General features: G+C 40.5%; 4 protein-coding genes across 7 annotated transcripts in view; 3 read left to right on the top strand and 1 right to left on the bottom strand.

Annotated features, from left to right (window-relative positions):
- Positions 1 to 19163, top strand: part of RB195_015024 (uncharacterized protein) — a gene marked incomplete at both ends in the record, with an annotated part of 40263 nt that extends 21100 nt beyond the window's left edge. The window contains 9 exons of one of the 3 annotated variants that reach the window (XM_064205538.1): positions 3200 to 3463; positions 14637 to 14721; positions 15050 to 15186; positions 17077 to 17190; positions 17264 to 17329; positions 17821 to 17941; positions 18082 to 18203; positions 18335 to 18527; positions 19045 to 19163. In XM_064205538.1, the coding sequence (XP_064061420.1) occupies positions 3200 to 3463; positions 14637 to 14721; positions 15050 to 15186; positions 17077 to 17190; positions 17264 to 17329; positions 17821 to 17941; positions 18082 to 18203; positions 18335 to 18527; positions 19045 to 19163 (1221 nt within the window). Of the gene's footprint in view, positions 1 to 3199; positions 3530 to 14636; positions 14722 to 15049; positions 15187 to 17076; positions 17191 to 17263; positions 17330 to 17820; positions 17942 to 18081; positions 18204 to 18334; positions 18528 to 19044 lie in introns of those variants that run through there. The other 2 variants (XM_064205540.1, XM_064205539.1) reach the window with 2 other exon arrangements.
- A 624-nt stretch (positions 19164 to 19787) lies between these two features.
- On the top strand, positions 19788 to 20048 carry RB195_015025 (uncharacterized protein; the record flags this gene model as incomplete). Its single annotated transcript, XM_064205541.1, has 1 exon — positions 19788 to 20048. One exon carries the CDS (start codon positions 19788 to 19790, stop codon positions 20046 to 20048), a length of 261 nt encoding a protein of 86 aa, XP_064061422.1.
- A 2375-nt stretch (positions 20049 to 22423) lies between these two features.
- Positions 22424 to 27754, bottom strand: RB195_015026 (uncharacterized protein; the record flags this gene model as incomplete). Of its 2 annotated transcripts, XM_064205543.1 has the most annotated exons (5): positions 22424 to 22540; positions 24148 to 24330; positions 24877 to 24947; positions 24999 to 25012; positions 27702 to 27754. In XM_064205543.1, 5 exons carry the CDS (start codon positions 27752 to 27754, stop codon positions 22424 to 22426), a joined length of 438 nt encoding a protein of 145 aa, XP_064061423.1. The 2 variants fall into 2 exon arrangements, with proteins under 2 accessions (XP_064061423.1, XP_064061424.1); XM_064205542.1 differs by lacking the exon at positions 27702 to 27754 and having other exon boundaries at positions 24863 to 24947.
- RB195_015027 (uncharacterized protein) lies at positions 27469 to 27717 on the top strand (the record flags this gene model as incomplete). Its single annotated transcript, XM_064205544.1, has 1 exon — positions 27469 to 27717. The coding sequence occupies one exon, from the start codon at positions 27469 to 27471 to the stop codon at positions 27715 to 27717; it is 249 nt and encodes an 82-aa protein (XP_064061425.1).
- Positions 27755 to 27798: the final 44 nt, after the last annotated feature.

Consider the following 27798-nt stretch of genomic DNA (forward strand, 5'->3'; position numbering starts at 1 on the left):
AAGTTTTGATTTCGTATGTCTTTATGTACGATATAGAGTAATATGTTATGCATTTTGCTGTATGTAATCATATGAGAAAATCTTCTTTTTAAATTTGCCCCTTCCCTAACAGTTCCGTCTTAATTCGTCTGCAAAATATTCGTCCTCAGTATTATGCAACGTAAAATTCAATCATACGTCAAAATTTGACAGTTGTTTTTCTCTTAAATAAGGAATATGTAGGAAAACGTCACAAAGAAATACTTCCAAAGGCTCGAACATCTTGTGACGATTATTGTTTCTATTGTAGTTCTGGAACAATAAAAGAAAGACAGGAGCAATCTTCAGAAATTTTTCTAAAGTGAAATTTCCTACGCTAGTTATCCAATAGAATTTTTTTTTGCGCAAGGAAATGATCTGCAGGAGCATAAAGAGCAAACTTTTGAGAACAGAGTAAATCTCAAACAAAATGGATCGTCAGGTCGAAAATGGTGTAAAATGCTAAGTTTTAAATTTTACTGTTAAAAGTTCTAAATATCTGACAGCTTTCATTAGGTGATATTGCCGCTGATCCGAAATACGTAACGTCACGCGGTGCGCTCTCGAATGCAGGGCTCTGCGCATCTTTTTGAGCACGCCTAAATTCTGTCTTTGAAATGCATTACAAAACCTTACCAGCAGCCTTCATAAGTTACTTAAATTCTGAAGTGGCAGTGAGGAAAAGTGGACTTTTCACGGAACTCTGATAAGAAATCCCGTTTTTCATTCGAAGTCTTCTTATCATGAGGCAGGAAATCCTACCATACATTTCTACCATATATTGAGAGTGACTTCTAACAGAAATAAGACAGTTGGCTGCGAAGCACCACATTTAAATTCCATCAAATTTGCTTGCTTCGTCTAAGAGGAAACTAAGCAGCAAACTAACTCACCTCATTATCGTACAAATTTTGCAACTGTTAAGATTCGTGTACCCAAAAAACCCCAACATTTATTTTCGAATGAATCGCTTTTTGATGGTCGAAACCTTTCAAGGGATCTGTTTCTCTTATATTTTATTTTAAATCTGAGATTCCGTCAATCGATCTATCAATAAATTGCTGTAAATTTTCTTGACTAAAGTGGCTATAGAATTTGTGGTGTATGAGCAAAATCATCGACAACTTACCTGATTTTCCAAACTGGCAGTGATTACCCACTTCGCTTTCTTTCTTTGTTTATTCCTCTTCTTGCCTCCGAAACTTCCATACATAATATTTTGTGGTGACAGTGTTTCGACTACTGAAAACTGCGAGAACATTACTACATGAGAAATATTTTCGAAGGCTTGACCGCGAAACGAAATCGGAATGAAATGAAATAAATTTGAACAAAATAGAAACTATCGAAGTTTGAAGGTCAAAACTGATAAATCAGAGCCTTCTTAATTTATAGGGGGTTTTTAATTTTAAAAAAAAAAAAAAAGAAAAAATAAAAATTTATTCTATCAATTCATGACAGAGACTTATATTTCGATGTGTTTCTCAAAATTGAGAAGTACGTTCGAATTTCCACGAGACTACAAGGTGTGAGGTCTAGACTATACTCGTACTTGACGTCCCTGGAGTCATTAAAGTGGTTCTATGACGCTTAACTCTCAGAAAGCGATATTTCCTTTAGAAAACGCCTTTCGAGTGAAAATAACCAAAAAGTTTAAAAGTTATTAAAATCAGGAGTCTGTGCTATGTTAACGTTAAGCGTTTGCTAGCACGCTGTAGCGGTCGTTCTCGATCGATATTTACCGTATTCGCCTGTTTTGTTCTGACATATTCTCGTTATGAATCAGCCTGCTCGCGCGGCCCGATCTGCGCATTGTAGCAGGTGCGCACGAGACGCGGGCACCGAGTCTGAATGTCACCTAGTCATACGAATAGAAGCTGTTATACTTCTACGAAGGTGAACAATGGGCCTACCCTGAATGGAATGAATGGATTTTTTTTCTGATAAATACGTGAAAGGAACCAGTGGATTTCTCGGGTCTCAAAGAGACAAGAAATCACCACCGCCACAGTTACGATGGATGTATACTTCTACCCAGGCATGAACTTTTCTTCGAACATATTTGAGGAGAGGAACGATAAGAATAAAGAAATTTGGCTCACTGAGGAAGCAGAGGTCAACAGAATCATCGCGTCGATCTTAGAAAGCACTTGATTATTATTGTAAGCAAAGAAGAGAATCATTAGAAAAAGCTCTGAAGGGTTAACTAACAAAGGAGAAGAATTCTTTGTTGCCATCTTTTCTGTAGAGCTTCGCGGTGTTGCTCGCTTCTCGGAGAACTTCGACGAATTCTCAGGCGAACCAGCACTTTCCAGGAAAGGTGGCAAGCGAGCACATTTGTAAAGATATGTGGTCCTCAGATGGCTTCTTTGTAACATTTTCTGCAGCTGAATCAACCGATGGATTCATAACTGACATCAATCCGATCTGAATGGTGCAGTTCTTTTTATCTTGGTGAGCCTAAATATGTAGATGTCTCAAGATCTGCTGAAGTTACATATGTGTTCAAGTTAGATTGCATGATCACCAGAATTATCCCGATTCAACACCTTGATTAGGAGATATTTCTGGCATTTCGGAAAATGGATGTAATATCCTGGTAGGAACTATCAACTATAAACGAAAGTGAATTTGCAGCAAGCGGGGAGCGTGGGTTCCCTAATGAAATCATCACTGATTATCCAATTGTTTTATTAGCGTCTGCTGTGCACAACCAAGTCTCACTATCGCTAGGTCGTTTTAATTGGGTGTCATCGATGATGCGCGCGTGGAGGTTAGCGCGGCGAGTGCTATGAGAGAAGTTCACGATTATTCACGCCTTCACTTGTGTATCTTTGTGTGCTTTGCCATATTTAGCGGAAGGATTTTCGGGAAGGCGGCATCTCTACATATCATTGTATCCACGACACGATAATCTTCACCATCGCACTCCGCTCCATCCACACTATCTCGCCTGTATCCAGACGACTGTACGGTGTGGGCGGCGCAAATGCGTGCGCGGATACTGTAACGGCGACTGAAGCGTGCGATCAATCCATTGGCGATTGTTATCGATATTAGACGTCGTCGTCAGAAGGGAACGGAGGGAGTCGTCGTCGCCGTCGTCGAATCACTGGCTCCGTCACTGGCTCAGTCACTCGTTGCCTGCTGACTCGAATCCCTTAATCATCTTCACTTACTCATGTTTGCCAACGGCCCCGATCAGCAGTTCTACCAGGGCCCAGCACCACCACCGCCACCACCACAACAGCAGCAGTCTACGCAATCTCAGCAGCAGCACCAGAGTGTGATCGTGCGCCAGCCAGATCTCCCTGATGAACCAGACGAGGCTAGCTACGCGGCTTCGGCCTCCTACTACGGCCTCGCGTCTCCTGCGGTAGTGCCGAATGCCTATCCGACCTATCCTATTCCCTTTCTATTTGGGGATTGGAATCAACTAGGAATGGTAGGCATTTGTACGTCTACTATATGTTTCTCATCTTCTATAATCCATGTTTCCGCCTACTGCTGATATATTGCACTACGTCGCGTAAGTCGTCATAATAGTAGCCATTCCTGACCAATAAACAAGTAGTCTTCAACGAGTACTTCAATTTAATTTGATAGGAAGGGAGCAAATGTTCTGCTTATTTTAAACAATATTTTGGGGCAACTCCTCTTCCATGCAATCAGGCTTATATTCTGCGCTATTTTCTGCTAGTTTTGTAATACATTTTCCTCACCTCCTAGACTTAATGACTTCCTCTTGCAGTAGTGAAGCGCACGTAATCCACTTGAAGGTGCTGGAGCCATTTGTTCGGTCCGTGCATACGACTGTTGCTACATCGTGTATAAAGTTAGCTGAAAATTACAGTAGAGGCGATTAAAATCTATTTTCTCCTACTATATCGTTATCACTACATCACAGCGGTTCCGCATTTTTTTTTGGTTGGTGCTAGTGTTTTACGCAAATAGCGACTAGGTTCCTCCTGGGAAAACTTCCAGAATATTCTTTGAATGCGAGTGGCGGTTACAGTTAGAATACGGTTTTTCCTTGTGTTATTTTACCACCTCTTTAGACCTCTAGAGAATTTGTCTGACGTCAGGGAGCTACACAGCGAACGATTCACCGATGCTTCTACATTTTCTTGGAAACGAAGCGTGCCAGTTTTCATATTTTCGCTTTAAGCAGTGCGGCCAAAATCGCTTATTTTGAGTTCTTGGGTGTACTCGTCAGGATTTTTCCACTCAACCGAGTAATTGTATGTTCTTATGTATGGCCAATTACTTGTTCCTTTAGTAGCAATCACTCACAGATACAGCAGTTCACACCGAACTTCAGATCAACAGCAGCTGCGAAAATCCATTGATTACTTATTTACTTTGGTTTGATGTTGTTGTCGGCTTGTCCCAGTTCCGTGTCACCTTTCTCGGGTTAGCACCTTGGAAAGCTGATAAGAATTTTGAATTGATCTTGCCGTTGTAGACAGACTGCGAAGTACATAGTATGGACTTTTGTGTAAGTCTTGTATAAGATTTATTCGCTTCAATAATTGAAACCTAAAAAGGATCGGCGCTGTTAATACATTTACCTTTCTTTGTGCTTCTACTTCGTTAACTTCTCCGTTATTTATTTATTGCACTTCTTATTTCTTATTTATCATGGTATTTATCAGCCATACTCGGATCCCTCTACCTATTCGCCTGTCCACATACACTTCTCCGAATTATTTTTCTTGCCTCTTTATCTATATCTTTTCAATTTTCCAATCTCGAATAGTTCTAGTTGCTTTCATTCCGCAGTCCGTAGTCGTTCGTAAAGTGCTAAGCGATTCAACCGTAAACCTTTAGTCTTGTAGCCGACGGAGTGATTTGAACCCACCCACCTTCATTTCCGGCGATGGGGCTGTTTTATAATGTTTGCACTCGAGACAAGCTGCGATTATTGCCCTATTTTATGATCATCCCTCCAAGTTTCAAGCCTGACCTTTTTATTGATTGCTCGTTACGGGCCATAACTATGGACCTTTTTAGTTTGGCATCGCCGCATGAAACTTCTCCATTTCGAGACGGTTACAGTCCCTCTCAGATTTGTAAATTATGCGTTTTGAAAGGGGATTACGGTATGGATACGCTTTGCGGATGGCGTTATCATTTGCAGCATCAAATATACTGTAATGCGCGATCCGTTGATGCAATTTTTAGTTCAGACGCAATAACGAATGCAGGGAAATTGGCTGTCCGTGATGTACACAATATTTTTCCCAACAAATCTAGGAATAAACTAGAAAGATAATTTCAATGAAGTTACTCACACAGCTTAATGCTTTGTGAAAATCGTCTATGTCAGGAATGAACTTATGGTTGGATATGTTGTTCTAAGAATCTCTGGGAGCAGAATAGTCCTAAGTGAGAATTTCACATTATTTGAAAATTATTCTAAAAAGCGGTCTTGCTTCTGACTTAAAGCTGCCCAATTATTTTTGAAGAGATAACATCTGGACGAACAAGCTTCATTCAAAAGCACTCTTCCATCTATCCTTTAATGTATCTCTTGGACTTTCGGCACACCTGCAGCCCAATTTCTATTCCGGCATGAAGTATGAAACGCAAGGATGTTCTCGAAAGAATGTGTAGAGTAGCCTGGAAGACCCGATGCTCAGCACACTTTGACATTTCAGCAGTAGACCTACTGTCTCACTGTTTCTTGTTCTTAGAAGACTTTTTTGCAGTTCCCGGTTAATCTTCATCTTGATGACTCAAAACATCTACAATAACCTCACACCGGAACTTCCTCTTTCGATCAATCCCACCGAGTATGTATAGTAACGGTGAACGCATAATTATTTACTTCCCATATTCAAGGCCTTTGCGTTTACTGAGTAATAGAATGAATTAACCTACGGTTTTGTCAGCCGCTTGTTTTTGATGCTATCACCGTAAGCGGCATCCTTTTATAAGACACTTAGCCTCATTCCGTATAATCAACAACTCGGCATCTACCGTATCATGCTTACGTTCCTTTTACTTTAAAGAAAATGCCTCGTAGGAGAGGACTAATTACGAAAAACAGTGGTTACGCTCATAACGAACGTTACTCAAGAATTCAATCTACTTTATTGTTTAGAAAAAAAAACCAATGTTTGTTTTTTCCTAATTGTTCTCCTGAATTGGACTAAATGTAAACAAACGTTTCATTTCATTTCATATTTCTAATTTATTAGGATTACTCACGTATCTTAATACTGTACAGTGCAGTAGTTTGTCACTGTCCTTCTTTATATCCAGCGCAAAACATCTCGAACTTGAATGTAACACAATAAATCTATTTTTAAAGGTACAGATCCTTCTTCTGTAGATACAACGGTTCAACAATGAGCTGTTATTTTTTTGGTGTGAAGTTAGTTCTTTTTTTGTTTGTCATAGGTTCATAATTGATGAGTTGTAAACGATAAGACCTACTAAACACTTTGCGCACCTTAAGGAATCCAGCTACGCTAATATGTTCTTTCGAGATCAAACGGATCAAGCGGATTAGTTTTGGATCACGTGGGCGACCTCTTTGCTTGGTTGTGCAGTTCACAATTATATGTACACATGAATGCGTGCATATTACAGTGGTTATACTGTTTTGTGTCGCTAACAGTTAGACTATGTTAATCTGACATCTAGTAACTGAAAAAACAGTCGTATTGAGGAACCCATCGCATTATACACAAAGATCACACAGTTCAACATGTCTTAAAGGCATCACCTCACGAATCGGAGGTGGTGCAGATTTGAGGCGGAGTATTCTTATAGGGGATAGTAGGTTATGGAGAGAAGGGTGATTTCGTCCATTTCTTCCTAATTGCCGAAAAAACGGCCCGGAAGATGCGGCGCCGCACAAGGCTGGCGCGCTCCAGTCGAACTCCTTGTAGAAAATAATGCGCCAGAACGCCCGAAGCCGTATCTTCCTGGCCGTTTTTTACGGCAATTCGGAAGAAATGGACGGAATCACCCCCTCTCCTTAATCTACTATCCCCTATAAGAATACTCCACCTGAAATCTGCACCACCTCAGATTCGTGGGGTGATGCCTTTAAGTCTCTCAGAAACACTTTTTTTAAAAATGCTTTTCATTTGAATACTGGATGGAACAAAAGAAATTCGCTCATGCCAATTTACAAACGTCTCACAACAGAAATGTCTGTAGCTTAGGAGAACATTATGAAAAATAAGTTTTAGACAGGTGCATACTCCTACTTTTGGTGTTCTCAGATTTCTAGCAAAGGAATTTTTTGGCAATAGAAAAGGAAAAAATCTGCAAATCTCCTGAAATCTCCTGAAATCTGCACCACCTCCGATTCGTGGGGTGATGCCTTTAATCCATTATAATCCACAACAGTGATATTGCTGTCGGTCGGTTCTTTTTTTATGCTTTAGCTACGACATAACACAACTACAGTTCCTAAATAAAAACACTTCCAACTTATTAGGTCTATAATAGTTATGGTCAATAAATAGTTATAGTCAATAGTGGGGAGGGTGTAGTGTGGCGGTTAGAGGTTCCGCTTTCTTCACGAATCCGCTCTAGTGCTCCCCAAGCCTTTCATCCCTCCGGGGTCGATAAATTGGAAACATACTTGTCCGGAAGGGCAAAGACACTGACTTGACACATCGGCTAGCCACCGCAAGTCGTTGTATAGGCCAGTTACACGTTCATGAACCTCAAACGATTCTGAATTGAAGTGAACGTGGGGGCGCATCCCAAGCGGATTGATTAACGCAAAAGACTTTCTCCTTTATCCTTTATAGTCAATAGTTAAAACGATAGTAAGCCACAGATGTACTGTTCTCAACATCCACTCCAAGCCATTCATCTTAACGTTATGTCAACTTCAGGAAGTTCTAAAAGTTCTAAAAACAGCCCACGAAGTGGTGCTTTTCTGCTACACAATAATCTTGGTGATTGGAAATCACGTGAACCTTATAGTGGACCTTATAGGTAGTCAGGATCTCCAAACTGGATTATGTTTTCAAATTATTTCTTCAGAAATTGAAATCGCGAATTGACTGGGTATGATCTTCCTATGCGCTCATGTTTGCTTACAAGAAAAGGATGTCAGTGTTTCAGAAATATCAATCCATCACATCCGTTTGAAAAATTCACGCTCCGTCAGATATTTGGCATTGTTACTGTTAGTTGAGAAATCGTTAGAGACTTATATTTCTAATAATATGGTAGTCCCCAACTGGTGTGCCGGTGTCCTCGTAGCATTCTCATTTTTGGAATTATCAGTTTTTGAATGATTGGATTTATATGTGTAGGCAAAGGATTCGTAGGATCAGATTCTCGTGAAGAAATCCTGCAAAGTTTTTATCTCATGCGTACTCGTCGTAGATTCTTAACAAGAAAAGCTACAGCTGTGCTCTTTCATGACATTTAGCAGGTCATTTTGGAGCGTGCTTGCGATGAAAATTTGAAGAACTGTTGGGAATTCCAAAGATCTGTTAGTATTTGTCCAGCTCTTTTCGTTGAATAACTTGCTTACGCTTCTCCAGTGATAACGACGACTCATCTTAAGTTCACAGCGGGGCCACTTCGCTGAGTTTCGTAACGCAACGCTATGTACGTGCACTGCGTCGCGTTCTTGCCGTTAGCGTTCTCGTTTGCTTACTGGGGCGAAACATTATGACTCAGTTTTTATTTTGGCAGCGTCGGCACATCTTGCGCCTTGTTGGTGAGCAGTTGCCTATCAACAGAATCGATATTCAAATGTTTGATGGAAATGAACGGTGAGTTAATGAAGATCTGTAGACAGTCGTTCTACCCTGTGTAATTGTGAACTACTTCAACGCTCTTGACGTATTGTTGAAGCGAAAGAATCTGAGCTCCTCCGGAAAAGTGTCACCATGTGAACTTTCCACAGTTCCTCTCCTTTTATCTTTGGACTCTATCATTGAGATTTCTGATGTAATTTCATTTCTATTTGCTTATGCTTCTTTAAAGACGAAAGATGCTTTTGAAGACGTGCAGTGATCGAGATTTGTGCATAAAAAGAGACCGAGCGAGTCTGGAGATTCTGGATAGCTTATATTTGTCTTTTAATACTGACTTGTACTGAGTAACGCGACTCACTAATTCTCAGAACGTGCGACTCGTTTCATTTTCTTACTTGATTCCACACGGAAACATGCAAGCATTCACTACGTAGACGCAACTGCTGCGCAATTTTACGTAAGTCCAGTGATTCCTCCGGAAAAAAAGACTGGAGCAGCGCCTAGCTCCTGCTTTTAGTGGCGTGGCTTAAACTGGGGAAGTGAGGTGGATGATTTTAATAGTTTGTGTATTGTATGCAACGGAACGCGGCGGGTGTAGTGGTGTAGCGTAGCCGTTAGAGGGTCCGCTTCCTGCACAATCGATCGGAGGTTCGAATCCGTCCTAGTGCTCACCAAGCCTTTCATCCCTCCGGGGTCGATAAATTGGAAACATACTTGTCCGGAAGGGCAAAGACACTGACTTGACACATCGGCTAGCCACCGCAAGTCGTTGTATAGGCCAGTTACACGTTCATGAACCTCAAACGATTCTGAATTGAAGTGAACGTGGGGGCGCATCCCAAGCGGATTGATTAACGCAAAAGACTTTCTCCTTTATCCTTTATAGTCAATAGTTAAAACGATAGTAAGCCACAGATGTACTGTTCTCAACATCCACTCCAAGCCATTCATCTTAACGTTATGTCAACTTCAGGAAGTTCTAAAGTTCTAAAAACAGCCCACGAAGTGGTGCTTTTCTGCTACACAATAATCTTGGTGATTGGAAATCACGTGAACCTTATAGTGGACCTTATAGGTAGTCAGGATCTCCAAACTGGATTATGTTTTCAAATTATTTCTTCAGAAATTGAAATCGCGAATTGACTGGGTATGATCTTCCTATGCGCTCATGTTTGCTTACAAGAAAAGGATGTCAGTGTTTCAGAAATATCAATCCATCACATCCGTTTGAAAAATTCACGCTCCGTCAGATATTTGGCATTGTTACTGTTAGTTGAGAAATCGTTAGAGACTTATATTTCTAATAATATGGTAGTCCCCAACTGGTGTGCCGGTGTCCTCGTAGCATTCTCATTTTTGGAATTATCAGTTTTTGAATGATTGGATTTATATGTGTAGGCAAAGGATTCGTAGGATCAGATTCTCGTGAAGAAATCCTGCAAAGTTTTTATCTCATGCGTACTCGTCGTAGATTCTTAACAAGAAAAGCTACAGCTGTGCTCTTTCATGACATTTAGCAGGTCATTTTGGAGCGTGCTTGCGATGAAAATTTGAAGAACTGTTGGGAATTCCAAAGATCTGTTAGTATTTGTCCAGCTCTTTTCGTTGAATAACTTGCTTACGCTTCTCCAGTGATAACGACGACTCATCTTAAGTTCACAGCGGGGCCACTTCGCTGAGTTTCGTAACGCAACGCTATGTACGTGCACTGCGTCGCGTTCTTGCCGTTAGCGTTCTCGTTTGCTTACTGGGGCGAAACATTATGACTCAGTTTTTATTTTGGCAGTGTCGGCATATCTTGCGCCTTGTTGGTGAGCAGTTGCCTATCAACAGAATCGATATTCAAAAGTTTGATGGAAATGAACGGTGAGTTAATGAAGATCTGTAGACAGTCGTTCTCGCCTGTGTAGTTGTTAATTACTTCTGAGGTATTGTTGAAGCGAAAGAATCTGAGCTTCTCCAGAAAAGTATCACCATGTGAACTTTCCGCAGTTCCTCTCCTTTTATCTTTGGACTCTATCATTGAGATTTCTGATGTAATTTCATTTCTATTTGCTTATGCTTCTTTAAAGACGAAAGATGCTTTTGAAGACGTGCAGTGATCGAGATTTGTGCATAAAAAGAGACCGAGCGAGTCTGGAGATTCTGGATAGCTTATATTTGTCTTTTAATACTGACTTGTACTGAGTAACGCGACTCACTAATTCTCAGAACGTGCGACTCGTTTCATTTTCTTACTTGATTCCACACGGAAACATGCAAGCATTCACTACGCAGGCGCAACTGCTGCGCAATTTTACGTAAGTCCAGTGATTCCTCCGGGAAAAAAGACTGGAGCAGCGCCTAGCTCCTGCTTTTATGTAGTGGCTTAAACTGGGGAAGTGAGGTGGATGATTTTAATAGTTTGTGTATTGTATGCAACGGAACGCGGCGGGTGTAGTGGTGTAGCGTAGCCGTTAGAGGGTCCGCTTCCTGCACAATCGATCGGAGGTTCGAATCCGTCCTAGTGCTCACCAAGCCTTTCATCCCTCCGGGGTCGATAAATTGGTACCAGACTTGTCTGAGAGGATAAAAACACTGACTTGACACATCGGCTAGCCACCGCAAGTCATTGTATAGGCCAGTTTCACGTTCGTGAACCTCAAACGATTCTGAATTCAAGTGAACGTGGGGGCGCATCCCGAGCGGATTGATTAACGCCAGAAACTTTATCCTTTAACTTTAAGCAACGGAATGACCTGTGCAGTTGTCATATCGCGATCCAGTTCACACTATTGTTAACAGCTTTTATTCATTTTGTACAAATTAATCGAAAGCGAACGTCAAACCTCTTCTTTTTGGCTTGAACAAGTTGAATCGGAACGTGCGACTGCTATGAAATCGCTGGTTTTCATTCATCGTCCACTCTACAACAACTATTTACCTATTAAAATAAACAAACACCTCATTTTTTTTGTTTGGCGCCAACGCATGTCACTTAAAAGTAAAATTTTGTACAATTTACGTTCCCGACGGCAACATTGTAGTTTTGATGAAAAAGTGGACATTACAGTGTGCATCTGTATTCTCCTCTTTTTCAGATCTCAAGGGAAAAACTCTTGCATCTGATTTTAAGTTATGGGAACGGTAATTGACATGAATCGCAACGATCATCGGGATTCTTCTACTAAGGATAATCAGTACCTATCATTTGTTGAAATGAAATCGCTAGTGGCGGCGACGGCGGAGTACACCAGCAGCAATGGAGGAATATCCTACAAGAAGTGTCCTCCTGCGAAGCATTTGGTTTCTTGCTTCTTGGTATGTAATCCTGCCATTGCGTATCCTGTTAGGTAATCGTGGGTTGTTCAACCTTTACTATAGGTATTTAAGAGGGTCAGCTGTGATTCCTCAAGCATTCCTGCGCTAATATTTTTAGTACAGATGGACACATTATTTGCAGCCGGATTCAGCGACCCTGAGGTTTACTTTTTGGTGAATAACTTAAAATCGGGTGTAATGCTAGTGTAATACGAAAAAACTCTTTTTCTGCTTAAGATGTAGAAGTGGACCATTTTATTCGACTTAATTTTGAGCGAAACGAAATCTTCGTTCCAATGGCTGCAGATAGTGGGGCGTAGCACCGTACTCTGATGTTGTAACCATAAGTGTTTACTTCGATCAAAGCCATCACTGATATTGTTACGCGTCGTTTCTGTCAAGGCGACAGCGGAAATGTTGCCCTTTCCGCCCACATGCTCCAATTTTTATCGGAACGCTTTTCTGTCGAATACAAGCTTCTGATAACATCCTGAAACCACGATTTTCCTGATCTGCCGTGACCCTTTCCCTCTCGCTTGCATGGTTTTCTTCCACCTGTTTTGTCTACGGCCCTACGCGCTGTTCCCCTCACGTTCAAACGACGTACCCGTATTTCGCAACAGCAAACATTTATAAAGTTTTATCTGAACATAATGACTAATGTAAGAGAAAAAATTGTCCGCTGCTCCAGTGCTTTGCTGTTTTATATGCGAATTAACACGTACATTCGACATTTTTGAGGCTTTTTTTGCAAAATTTAGTTCTTTTAGTGACAGATTTGATGTAGAGAATAGGAAGATTTTAGGGGCAGTTCCCATATCTGCTTAAGGACCTGTTGGTGAGCTTTCTTAGTGGCAACATGTTTTGCAAGGGAATATCTAAATGTATTATCAGGGAAGAACGCTACTGGGAAGAAGAAGATTCCAAATATCCGAATTCCGTTAGGCTTTTGTGAAAATTCTTACTTTTTTGGTGTTCCCAAGAATTAGCCTTACACGGCTTGAACATTAATCGTTGCCTTAATCCTTTTTCCCATATTAGCTTTTTTTTAATTTCGGATTGGCAGTCGCAGTAGTTTTGAACGTTGATGACGGGCGATAGGCGCTGCTGGTAACATTTTACATTTCATTTCACACCAGTTACAAAAATCAAGAAGTATGAAATTGGTATAAAACGTTCGACGTTATTGGTTGCACCTTGATGACGGTGCGCATGCGTTGACGCATGCGTATAACGTTTACAATCTTGGTAGTGATGTCTTCTGCAACCCAGTTGCATTCACAAGAATTTTTTTGATGAACAATTGCCAGTAATCCAAAATTTAAAGACAGTCGCCCTGCCTAGTCTGGTTTTGTAAAGAGTTTGAGGATGACTCATTGAAACCTTTGGAACAAATATCGCGGAATGGCGTTAACTTTTTTAGGTTGTGGTAAAATTAAATACTCTTTGCCAAAAAACCCAATTTTGTAGCAGAATTTATCTGGCAGCGAGTTTTTCTGTATACCAGTTCATTATTTTTCAGTCAGGTTCGAAAAGATGTTCTAAATTTGGGTTATTCTCATGACGTAGAGGTTTAACACCCAGCTTCGCACCCTTCCGTACTTTGCTCCACCATCGGCTGCGGGTTTGGCGATTTCACTGCCACTTTCTCCTGTCGCCCCACCCCCACGCGTATGGTATTTGTAGCGTTGAGTCATAGTTGGAGCTGGTCGACCCTTTCCTCCCGACCAAAGCATATTGTGTACTTATTGATTAATCTGGATAAATCAGTGGTGATCTACCTCTGTATTACAAGTCTATTCTCTGTTCGATTAGTACTATCCATGTCACGACATCCTTACGACGACGATCAACGTCCCAGTTGCAGTTATCAGCAACGTCCATCATGCTGCGTGAGGAGATTTTCTCTCTTGAAGAGATTTTTTTCTATTGTTTGCATTGTCGAAAACATTTCGATCCTGCTAAGCATTAACGCGGTGAAATGTGGGTTGCTAGGGTTTGAACTTCGCTATAAGAAGAATACACATCGATTCTGTCAAAGCAACAAAAGTACCGATCCTATCAATTGAAAATCGCGCGCACTTAACGCCGTCGCCGCTCGTGACTATTTGCTCAACATCTTGGACTCCTGAAGGATTACTGTAGCGTTGCGGTTCGACCATTGCGTCCGTAAAGTTTGATATCTCATTCCTTTCTTTCCCATTCTTATTTGAAGACAATGGCATTAAAAGAACAAGAATAGGAGTGCTAAGCCGAAAATTCACATTCATACTATCCTATGCTCTTTTCCAAGTTTTATGCTAACATTTATCTGTTTTCAATAAATCAGTGCTAGAGAACTACGTTAACGTTTTTTCACATAGATGGACCTCGTCTAATGTCTGCTTATGGTTTTTCAATTAGTTTCCATTCGTTACTGCGGAATCAGCGATCTAATTAGAATTTATCAAGAAGCGCATGCAATAAGAAGACGCTCGATCGGTCAGCTGTGACCTTGCAAAACCTATTGGGGAAGGCTTTCTGCAGCGTTTCAGATGTACGCTTATACGTTTTTACTTTCTAATTTTGTGTTTTTAGTTCACGCAGCCTTCACCAGCGGACTCCAGCTGTTCTTCGACGCTTGCACCACCGCTTACATCGCCGATTGGGAATCCTGCGATAGGTACTGTTCTGATTCTTTGTTTTTATATTTACACACATCTTTCCACGTATATTCACATTAATTTTTCTTAATAAGGTTGCACTCTGTGGTGCAAGTAAAACTGTACTCTCATCACTTCGTACGTTTCATCTCCTCTACTATTTCCCATTTGTACATGAACTTTTTTCGTCTAATGTGCGAATGGAATCTTCTACGTTCTTGTCTTACTCTTTCTTTTCTAAACGCTTTTCTGTTGGGAGAAGTCATCTAAGTTAGTTAAGTACAAGTTGATATGAGCGAAATTTTGGGTTGCCAAAATCACTTGGGGACCTCATTACGAAAATTGCAGGCAATCGTCTAAACCCGCTCGCTCCGCCCGGATTTGGATACCCGCGAGGGCCGCTGCAGTACGACTTGAACCCGCAGTACATGGGAGGAGCGAGGAAGACCGGTGGACGACGACCCAAGGAATTCGAAATGGGACCGGTATGATTTTTTTCTTTTGGTGGTTTTTCCTATTGTTCGGTTGTAATCTCGAATTTCAAGATCGCTTTATGTGTAAATTATTCTAACGTTATTGGGATTTTAATAATATTTATTAAATTAAACTCAGAAAGCAACACTAGCAACGTGTCACGACTCATTCAGCGCTTCTGTTATGTAAATGAACGTTAAGAGAGCTTCCGCATACTCCCACACTCCTGAGTGAGGGCTACCTCCTCCTGATCTCTCCAAACACCTCCGCTAGTTCATGTTAGTATTCTTTTTGACTAACCGCAAGACCTTGTTCAGGTTTCCGCATTCAGAGATCATCCGTAGCATCATTTACACAGTCTGGTATGCGTGAAGTTCCGACCGCAAATAGCAGTTTACGTGAATCATCGTTGTCTTTTCTTGCGTCAGTTCTTTCACGCTCACAATCTTCTACAAAGAGAGAAAATACAAAAAAGTGTTCACTCGTTTTTTTTCTGTTTGCAGATTATGTTTGAATTCCGATAATTGCGTTCTTTTTGATCTTCCAAATTACTTTCGTGCACCCGAGATTTTTGAAAGAAGTTTCCATGGATTTGCTTCGAATTTTTCTCTCACTAGTAATGTCATTTTTAAAAAGTCCCTATTTTGCAACTGCGAAGATAACTGATAGGGTGCAGCAGCTCATCTTCCCTGGTACAATTTCTGTAGCGCTTTGTGCCTGCTGTCGTCAGTTTCCGTCCTAGTGCTCACTTGAAGCTGCACAAGTCGGTTTTGACTTGCTCGCTTATCGCCACATTTCTGATGTTTATTGATTAGGATTTCTCCTTCAAAGCCCCACAAGAGATATTCCCTAACCGTAGGCTTCGTTTGGTCTTCTGGATCGTGTCATACTATAAAACTGGTTTTTGACGCGCACACTGACTCATGCAAAGTCAGATCGTCTTCGATATAAATAAGGAAAACGTCTAATCCGTGACGATCACAATCTGTTGTGCGCATTCGGTGATGACTCAACGCATGGAACTTTTGCATAGATTTCGGTACAAGCGTGGACATGCACGGACATTTCAAAGACTGAGTTAGAATAACCCTAACGAACTCTGACCTTGTACACATGTAATTCAACCGTTAACGACCTGCTAAGATATGCGGTGCTGGAGGAATTTGTCTAGACATGAGGATTTGCAAAATGTTGTATATTTAGAAGCGTTGACCGTGAGATTCTTTGTTGGTTAAGGGAGGTAATGCCCACAGTGACTCATCACGTCTTGTTTGTACATGGACCTGCGACCTTATGATCTCGATCAGGCTGGAATTCTAGAGATAGAGTCGGTGGAATTAGAAGGGAACGTCACTATGGCGTTTTGAATTTTGGGGGCAGGGAGCATCTGTTATGTTATGCTTGTATCGTGGGTACAGTACCTAAGAGATAAAGGATGAGGGATGAAGTGCTTGGCGTTCACCATTTCAATGGAATATTCCGATGCATTGGCAAATCATCGACTTTGAAGGGATGCGATGCTGCATTGGATTTAGATGGTGTTGAACCATCGAAAAACGTAGTGGTGACTGTTCACTATTACGCTACACTCCTGGGAACTGTCTCGAAGTATTCTTCGGTAGGCTAGTGCGGTCATTTCTTGGCTCTGCCACTTCGTTTCTACTCATTTCTTCAACGGTCAGATTATAACACCATTGGATTGTGGTACTATCTCTTTCTGTAATTCACAATGTAAGATTTCAACCACCGTTGTTGTCCGTCCCTGACAATTCGCCAAAGCACCTGTTTGTCTAACCAGTAGTTCGCCAATTTTCTATTGTTCCCCCTCTCCCACGTTGCGCACTTTCGATTTTTGAATTGAAATGTTATTTAAAGACATGCAGCAGCCACAATTTTTGCAGGAGATCGAAGATCAAGAGGAACTAGACAAGAAGCTCAAGAGACGCCAAAGGAACAAGGAAGCCGCGGCGCGATGTCGCCAACGACGTCTGGATTTGATGACGAATCTTCAAGAGGTTTCTATCTTTTTATTCTTTTTCTCTATCTATATTATCTTATCTAGTCTTAATAAAGTAAGATTTGTTTCAGCAAGTGGATAAGTTCAAAGCAGAGAATGAGAAAAAAGAGTTGGAAATTAGAGCGATGAAATCTCAGGTTTGTACGTTTCCCAATTGGTCGGTCGCGTATGTTTCAATAACTGAATGTTTTTGAATTTAGTGTAACTGTTAGGATATTTTGAACATTTTCTTGGTACTGCGAAGCTGAAACGCTACTAAAAACTTTAAAATTATGGCGATTCCACTCTAAAAAAATGGTTTAAAGTCGTTTCTTGTTCTTTTTTTTCTTTTTCTTTTTTTTTTTTTTTTGACTGCGTCGACTGTGTTTTCTTACTGAAACTATATGATCAGATGCAACCTTTTCGTAACAGTGAGCCAAAGTAAAAGCAAAAAATTTTCCTACTATTTCTTCTCTTTTCTTTGAAATGGTCAAGTAGAAATGAAAAAATAATTTTGATACTATTTGTTGACACCGTATTGCTCGTCTGGCCTCACTTTCGATTTATTGATCCTCGTTTTGATATGTACTATCAGCTTCTCAGAAGCATTGCCCATTCCGCAGTGCCTCCTCGAAGAAACGTTGTTTAGATGGCGCAGATGGAGAGCTTTTTGCGCTCGCACGATTGCAAAATGAGTGTTGAAGAGAGGGAAACGCTGTTAAACATGCCGGCCATTAGAACAACCATGCCGCCTATGATGAACGGCATCAGTAAGTTCTGAATCATATCTACAGTAACAAATCAGATATCGTCAAGCACGCTACAGGCTCCTTAAGCAGAGGATCCTCAAACCATGAGCAACTGACGAGTCCCCTAAGAAGATCACCACTGTGGTTAGAGCACATTTCAGATACCAATCCACATCCTATTTCCGACTACCGACCGAACATCGAAGTGAACCGGAAACGAGTTTTGCCGGCTCCACAGCTGCCCGCCCATTCCGATGCCAACTTCCTTGAGCCCGACATTAAGGTAAAGAGATCAATAAAATTTAGTCATCATTGTTGAGTCCGTAGTTCAGAATCCTAAGGAATTGAAGAAAAAGGAATAAGTCTGTTATTGCTTCTTTATCTTCCCAACATTCAATGTCTACTGTCTTTTAGTGTCCCAAGATAGAAAAAGACGTATCCCTGGCAGACCTTAATGGTGACACGATAGCTCGTCCAAACCATATCAACTTCGAAGGCATCGGTCTTGGCAATAATCATGTGCCTCTATCAACGCCGTCAAACATCACCTACACCGGTAGCGTCCCGTACACGACACCAAACAACTATACACCGGGATTCCCAGGATGTGAGTTAGCAGTTTTTTATTCCTTTGTCCCTTCGAAAGCGCTACCACAGAACATACCGTTCTGGGCTATTGTGAATAAAATAAATGAATAACAAATGCGAAAAAAAGCCCAAACTATCGCTTCAGGGTAACAAAATATGATTGTGTTAAGTTTATTTTGATAATTTTTGAGATTTTTTGCTGTTTCGATGCAGAGGACAGTGAAACGAGTATTTAAGATCCACATCTTTTTGAAATACCAACATATATCGCATCTACTTCTGTATTCTGCCGAGATTGAAACCTACAAATGTATAGGATTGTGGAGATTGAATGAGAGTCTCGTGATCACAATTTTACCACCTTTTTATCGTTGAAAGTTACCTCCAAGAAAATCTCTGACGGTTAAAATCTGAGTACAAAGTGATCTTCCACGGAGACACAAGGAAATCATTTCGATTTTGTGAAATCATCGGGAAGTGCTAAGCAGAAAGTCTTCCTCCTGAATGGCGGATATCCTAATCGTCATGAATTTCAGTGAATAATGATTTCCTGAACGACAGTACTGGGCTGACGCCGTGCACGCAGCAGAATCCAATCTTCGTCAGCACACCCACACCACTCCAGACATCGGAGGCGGATTTACGGGCGTTGTGAACGAATTTTTCTTCCGTCTATCAGTCTTCTCCATGCTTTGCTGTATAGTGTATTCTTCTTTATCTCATCACCTCCAATCACATAGCAATTCACTCACTTTGTTCAATAGAGATAATAGTTTTTCGGATCTAGCCGTCTACCGAGTGAACTTTCCTACACCTTTCATCTCAGATCCCACAGAATCACTACAAAAATCAATAAATACATATCGTTCTCGTAGTAAGAAGCTTAGCGTGATGATTCTGTCTTATGTTTCACTGTGCCCCGCCTTGCACCACCATTCCCCGTTCGTTCTTTAATGTGATGACGATGATGATCGCCGCCCGTATGTCTGCTGTCCGATCTAATCGATTAATCGATTTATATCTCTCCCCACTGGTACCCCAAGTGACTTATCTTCTTGTTAGATGTTCAGTTCAGTTTATTTTTTTTATGTACATCATTTTTGCATGTTTTTTTTCTTTGTTTCGCTTTTTGTCGTGATATTTACAGAAACACTTGTTGCGCTTAAAATGTCATATGAGTCACATTATACGTCGTTTAAATATCAAATTCTTGACCGATCAGTAATGATCACGTCGCCGTGGAACACGTTGGAAGCTCTAAGCCTCATGCTATTTCTAGATGTTAATTGAAATTTGTATCCGTAACACACGTGCATTTCTATGGATATATTATTACTCTCGAAAAGCAATAAATATTCGGGAAATCGGCTTCGCTAAGTTGCATTTCTACTGCAAACGCATGTGTCTGCGTACTACTGTAGCAAAGTGTCACCAATGGCATGCGAACGCCGCTTTTCTAATCGTCCCCGAAAAGGGGCGGGGCGTCGCGTTGCTGCGTTTTTATGCAGTGAAGGCGGTATTGTATGTTGCAAGTTACTGAGATCTCGTATTTGGGGATTTTCGACGTATGTGGGGTTGTGAGAACTGTTTAGTTTTCCCAAGATTGTTCATTACCTGCCTATTTCATCAGATAACTTTCTAACTACTGTCGGACACGAACTTGTGCGCAGTTCTAGGATTGATCATGACCTTCAGTGTGGAACAACAACAAAAAAAACAAGTATGGGCAGTCCCTGGGAGGAGATCAGCGTGCACATCGATCGGAGTTAAGAAATTCGTAGTTAGTAAAACTGCTTTGCTCCTCACGGAGTTGTACGCTTCCTTAAACAGCTTCTTTTGGGCAAAAGACATTACCTTCCTTCAAATGTCATCGCGTTTGTTTCTTGTCAGTCATACTGTAAGAGCGATTAAGGATAGGTTTAAAACGCAAACTCTCAAGGTTTTAAGTACTAAAATTTTGACTCGGCTTAATTAATTACAAACGTTCTCGGAGGATATTACGAAAATTAGAAAAAAACAATCGACTGGATCGATCCTGTTCGTTATTCTCTGTCCCTTCCCATTAAGGTACTCGAATATTTTTAGTTTTGAGCACCGCTATAATAGCAGTCGCGAATGTTCCCCTTGCCGCTCGGTGACCGATAGTGACTCATTTTCGGTGCTGTTGCTGTGAATGTAGCTTTTGGTGCAAGAGAGAGAACATGTCGAGAGCTCTATTAGTTGGGGACCTTGGATTTCTTGTGCTTATGGGTTCAATACAAGATGCATATTAGTTTTCAAAAGTTGAAGATCGAAATAGCCTATGTAAAGGTGGTGCACCACGAATCTGATGATGTTGAGTCACCAACTCATCACCAGTAGATAGGGTGTAACGGTACAGGTCATGAATATGAGCGTGATTCCATTCATTTCCCACTGGTAATACAAAAAAGGGCTGGTGAGGCAGCCTTGATTCCACCGGTTCGATACGATACAACTCGTTGCAATATAGAATACAAGCAGTAGTTTTCTCAACGTCCACAATCCAATCAGTATGAATGAAGCAGCAGAAGCCCTCTACACAATCGCTTGGTGCCGTTGTCCTACTACCCGTAATAAGTTGCACCGTAGAAAAAAACTGCCAAAAAATCCAGTTTAACACTTTTTTTTCTCGATTACTGGACGGAATTGATCGTCCAGTAATCGAGAAAAAATCTCACTCGCAGTCGGTAATTGCTCCGCTATCCATATCTATTCATGGAGACACGCCAATTTTGCCCTTAAGGCCAAAAGGCAACTGTGAGATCACGAAGTGAAAGTTAAACACGTGAAACTCTCAAGCATTAGGACTGCTAAGGAACTACTTACGATACGGTACTTTGCATATTGTATCGTTCTCTACATCGATACTCTTGACTTTTCTTTGAGAAGTCGTCAATTTTGTGACATGCTTCCCGTAATATGTGCACAACAAGAAGTTTTTCGAGGTTTCCGTACATTAGCCATTTGTTTGTTTATTTGGACACATCAGAAGCCGGTCATATATGAAAGAAGGAATAAACTGGATCCGCTGTTACAACTGCATGATTTTATAAAGTAAGGTTGACATTATTCTCACGTATTCTTAATTAGTCCCTCATTAAGAAGCGCGAGATTTTAAATATCTGCGCGACTAAATTTCAGAAATTTCTTTGATCTGTATTGAATTCGGGGAAAGGAACGCAGATAGAACCAAGGCCCATTCTGAACGTCAAACCGGTGACTACACTGTGTAGAGGCAGAGTAGTGCTATGAAGCGTACTCAATGATAAGGTTGCTGGGAACCGGAGAACATTTTTGAGCTGGACATCCGTTTCAGTCGGGCTTACTAACCCTCACTTGTGAGGGTTCCCCGTTAGTGCGCCCGACTGGAACGAAGAGTCTCAGTGAGACTAAGTGAAACGGAAATAGTTTTCCTTTTTAATAATTGTTGTAGATGTTCACCGGATCCATTAGGGTGATGTATTTTCAGCCTTCCTGCGCACAATTTTTGAACTAATACGTACGCATAGCGAACATGTTCTGGCTGATTTCATAGAGAAGAGACTAATTCTATAGAGTTTCTGAAAAAAAAATACCTACTTCTGCTGCACAGGCAGAGGTATCTCCGTATAATCTTTCGTTCTTCAATGCTCGTGCAGAGCACACCGGCAGAAATACGAGATTTACGGAGTTTAGTCCACTTGTTCCTTTCTACCACTTTTAATACTGCCAGCTCTCCGGGTTGACAAAACTACTGAAATTTCATTATTTTAGGCGTTATCGCTTCGGTGAACATAGAGGAAGCCTCTTTAGTTCCAATTCATCTGTTCCCACGGGTTTCGTTAGACCAAATTTTATTATCAGAACTCGAGAGAACAGGTTTTTGAAAAATTGCAGCGAACAAAAAAAGAGTCATTAAAATTGTAGCGGTGTTCCTGTCTGTACACTGGCATCGCACTTGTCGCCTTGTGCTTTAAATGAAATTTCCAATGTAATTGGAATCAAATCCACTTCCGCGTATTCTCCGACGCACTGAAAATTTTATAGTTTGTTCAATTTTAGTGAAGTCACTAGCTTTGCTTTGAATTTGCTATAGAATGAAAAGAAGGCTTATTTCGTCCATGTTGCCACATCGGATTTCTGTACTTTCTTGGAAAATATTAAGAAAAATTGAGATTTTTAGCGGTTCAAACACCCCGAGCTTAGAAAAGGGATAATCTTGTTCTTCCTGATATCTAACCTAAAACTCGAGGTTCCTATTTCCTTCGGTATTCGCTTACATATGAACCATACCGTTTAGGGATAGTTCCAGAGAGAGAAATAGTTTTTTTTAATCAATATGTGATCTTGTCAATTCGGCATTTGGCACTTTGGTCATCAGCCTCGGACTGCCTTATTTCAAGAAGGGATAAAATAGTAAACTGGAGTCCGAACTTTTGCTATTTTGGGGCCTACGATTTGCACTGAAGTAGAAGAGAAAATACTGCACAGGTGTTGCCCAGTGAGGTGCATTCTTGAATACGTGCCAGTTTCTTAGAGACGATCCATCAAGAAGTGTAAGGGGTAAAGTATAAAACACACGGCGTTAATCAATCCGTTTGGAACCCATCACCACGTTCAGTTCAATTCTTCAATTCAGAATCATTTGAGGTTTATGAACGCGCGAGCAGCCTTACAATAACTTCCCGGAGCAACCCGATGTATCAAGCCAGCGTTTTTATTTTTCCGGACAGGTCTGGTACCAATTAACCGACCCTGAGAGGATGAGGGTTTTGGTTGCCACCACAACCAATGATCGATCTGTGCTGTCGCAGCGAAAACCCGTACTGTCATGTCATCCACAGATACCACTACAGTCGGGCGTACTAACAGGGAACCCTCACACGTACTGCTACTCAGCGGTGTAGACCATGAGCGCGGCAGTCAATGAGTAACTCCCTTTATCTTCCATCTTCTTTTCACAGGTCTTCTTCTCGTGATCCTGAAGGGAGACAACCGTTGTTAATGGTTCTTGTCGTTACGAGTTCTAGTAAGGGGCTTGCTTCCGCCGATATTGTTTATCGTTCTCACTTTATTCTGGCAAATAGCTCAGGACTTATTTCTCCGAAGCGCTAAATTGACCGTCAACGTACGCAACTTTTCTCATGCGGCTGCGCCCAACACAATTTTGCTGGGATTTTAAACTAAATTTTGTATTTTTTACATTGAATTTCCTTGCAGCGAAACTGCCCATCTACGCATAAATAGCCCCTCCTAAAAGCCGAGTACGAAAAGACATGAGATTTTATGAATTGTGGAAGAAAATCGAAAAGACACATATTCTTGGGAGTACAAAGACAACTTTTCCCAGGGAAGCGTTTTGAGCGAGAACTTTAGCCCTATTTAGCTCGCTTTAGCTTAAGCACTATCCACTACGTTTGTCGGTTTCAGCAGGTTTTTTAAGTTGGTTTGCGAAGAACTATTGCTTTTCTATCAATGTATCGAAAGAAATCCTACTACACTTACATAGTTGCTGTTGATACGTTATTAATTATTTCTGTATTAATTTTAATTTCACCACTAGAATTTCACCTAGCTGAATAATAAAAGTCGCAAGTGGAAGTGCCACTACTTACTTCTGAAAGAAAATAGGAACTCACCGAGACACCAATCTCCCTTGTTTTGGTTGTTTCAACCTTAGAGGAATCGCTTATTTGAGAATTAGGTTGAAGAAATTCTATACGAAGATAGAGCCCTTGTGTAGACCTTCCTACGGTAAACACCACTTCTGCAACGTTTTGTGGTCCGATCTCTTCCAATTTCTCCACAAGTTTCTTCTCGATCTTAATGTGCTAATTTATTACTTATGTGTGTATTTCCTTGTACTGTTGCTCGCAAATTATTATGTCTTCTAAGGCACACATGAAATCTAAAGTGTTGACCTAAGTTACAAGGGAGTTATCAGTTCAAATTTCTCAAAAATGACTGTTGAAATGAGGTTAGTCATATCAATAAAGATGTTATTTGCCAAAAATGTTTATGCGAACGTTTATGTTATGTCATGCTTATGTTTATCACCTGATTTTTTAGGGGAAGTACTATACCTTTAAACTTTAATGTGAATGTAAATCTGTGTTTATAGGAAATATATTATAGTTTTTGACTTTGATTTTTTTTAACATTAGTAGTAGCATTTGGTCTGAGCAAATTAAATTATTTGAATTACTAGCTCTGCTACTACAACATTATCTTGCAACACATCATTGCTATTTTTGCATAGGCAGGTACAAATATTGTAGATGTAATGACATCCACACACTTTCGCGGTGGGACTCTCAATTATCGCAGCAAACATCCATCCTTGTCTATTTTTACCTGAGCGGACCTACGTTCTCGAGGTGTTGCAGACCAGATCGCAGGAGAACTACAGTGCCCATTCCTATCCACCTCCTTCTGTGTGCTGAAAACTAAAATGAATCCTCATACGATGATAAACCATTAGTGAATTGACCTGGATTTACCCATCTGAAAAAAAATCGATGTGTATATACTTCCTTTCATTGTCGTTGTTCCATAGCTATTAGGTTTTATAACTGAATCATATTTGCAATAGGGAAACAGGATTATCCGATATTATACGAAGATTACAATAATAAAGGTGAGGACAACGGTTCCAGTGGTGGCACAGTGCTACGGAAGAGATCAACCATTTACTTCGACAATGCAAAATAAACCGTTGGAGATCTAGCGCATCTTCATCGGAAGATATGTTCAACAGAGGGAATTCGTGGATCTCATTCCCAGAGAACAACTCGGAAGGAATTCTAGGGTCTAACCAAACACAAGATGGAGCTTAGGACTGGAAAAAATGACTAAAAAAAACTCAGCGACCTTGCAAATGTAAGAGCCATGCATGGAACCAATTGTTTTGATCTGGAGAAAAAGAAGTAATAGCAGATTCTGAAATGAATGAGCAGAGGATAGCAACGCTTCAAAGCTGCGAAAAAGGGCCTTCAAACGGCGAAAAAGGGTCTATATTTCACCTTTTAGGAATACGGATGATTCACTGATTATGCACAATACCAAATGAAAATTTATTAGTTGAATATTGAACAATATACATATGAACTTTTCGACACAAAAAAATCAAACTACATAAGAACTCTGATAACAATAGTTATTTCCTAGATTTACACATTTATAATTACAATAATGTTTTATGCAGTAAATAATATGTTGAAATAGAACTGTTTAGTTATTTAGTTCCTAAACGTGGCTATGAAAAGGCGGTCAGTGCTAATACTCCTAAAACTGCTAATATATACTGAAACATTCGGATATCAAGAATTTGTTTTTACTACGACTTCGCTGACAGACTGGAAAGAATGTTTAAACATCTTCTTACACTGTAGCACAATTTAAAAATATTGTGTATACTATTCGAAATATTTAATCACTAATGAACATATCGCACAAAAACATCCGCACAAGAACCAAAACTTAAAAAATTCCTCTAAAATGCCAATAATCTAGTCAGTGTAATTAAGCTTCACCTTACACACTCTGATCCTACTCATGAGGAAGCGTTCAAGGGAAATGATTCTGAAGACTGAAAAATCAACATAAACCTAAAGTTATAATAGATTATGTTGCTATTTAGGTAGGCACACAAAACATACGTGTATATCAAACTGAAGTAGGATCTGCATAACCAGTAATAAGTGAATATAGCTTAAGGCTACATTTCTAAATTCTACAAGAATGTGATGAGAACTTACTTTAATGAATGCCTTCACATACACTCTTAAAATAGAGAACCAGTTCTTAACAAGTCTACACACGAAGTTACAAACAGATTAGGTAACATGAATACAGTAGCTATAACACACAACGTAATAACTGAATTCGGCATAACAACGTTTGCATATAATACAAGCATGCATATGTAAATCTAAAGTATATACCCATTAGTTCCTAACAAGTGTAAACACAACGAGATCACGGAAAATACAACAAACAGCATAAATGCAGTAGCTGCAACATATTAACCATAATACAATATAACAAGTTACACAATGAAAAACTTTCTAAATAAGCATATTTACGTATTTCTCCATCTTGTCATATTTATACTTCTCTACAGCCATCCAATCACAAAAATGTGCCAGTAGAAGGTATAAACTGCAAAAAAGTATTGGTATGTATCGCGGAACCTCCACGAGATAGAACTTCTCATGACGTCCTTAAAGATTTTAAAGGACGCAGCGTCCTTTAAATTCTCTTTCTGTTCAGGAACCATATTCCGTTAGTTTCTCAATATTAGAGAGACGAGCCCATTCCTTCGTTCTTTTCCCAACATTAGTTTATTTTGTTGTTTTTTGTTTGTTGTTCGTATTCTTATGTTATGTCATTATGTTTGTATTTCTTTATGGTTTAACAGACTTAAATTGAGGTGCCACTGTATAAAGTATTACCGAACTCTGGTCAAGGCGTGTAGCAGAAGGGAGTCCGGAAGAATTCCGTTTATTCTACCAAATTCTGTTTATGGTGCATCGGCCCACGTTCCCGATGCCCGAACCCGCAGAACGACGTCTCACCCTAATGAAGAACTCTATCAGGCCGAGTCTCCTAACTCGTCGAACAATGACGACAGCGATCAACGCGACGTCGAGTCACCAGATTCGTATGACCCTGAGTTCGAAGACGACTTGAGGAATTAACTGCAACGACTTCGAGCTACTCTTCAATTCCTGCCGGATGCCAACAAGCTCCGTGATCAAATCGTTTCGGTTGTATTGCAATTAGATATCGTCTCATCATCCTTAGCTAACTTTGTAGGACAGGTACAATCTTTGACCCTTGGGAACACCCTGGCTAGATCCCAACGTGTGAGCAAAGGACGTTATCTTGGTCTGTGGTGCGACAAGATAAAGATAGAACTACGGATCATCAGGACGCAGCTAAGGACACTAATTACGCCAATGCTAGTGGCTCTCACCATGACGCAGGACTGGTGGGACGAGATAATCCAAATACCAGCATACAATGCCAACGGACACTCCATACAATTGGAGGAAAACTTCCTAGAGAAACGCATCGCAGACGAACTACAAATCCTCAATCGGAACCTTCACGAGGTCAGCATGGCCGATCAGCTCGAGCAGGAGTCGTTGGAAGAACAGATAGTGTCGCTCCTAAGGACAGTGATGCAGACCCTTCAGCACCGATGATATGATCTTTGATGGCAATCACCTCCTTCACGAACATATTGACACGAAACAACAACTGCTTTTAACACTCGGAACAGCGAT

This window comes from Necator americanus, chromosome V (assembly GCF_031761385.1).
Source record: "Necator americanus strain Aroian chromosome V, whole genome shotgun sequence".
Taxonomy (NCBI): Eukaryota; Metazoa; Nematoda; class Chromadorea; order Rhabditida; family Ancylostomatidae; genus Necator; species Necator americanus.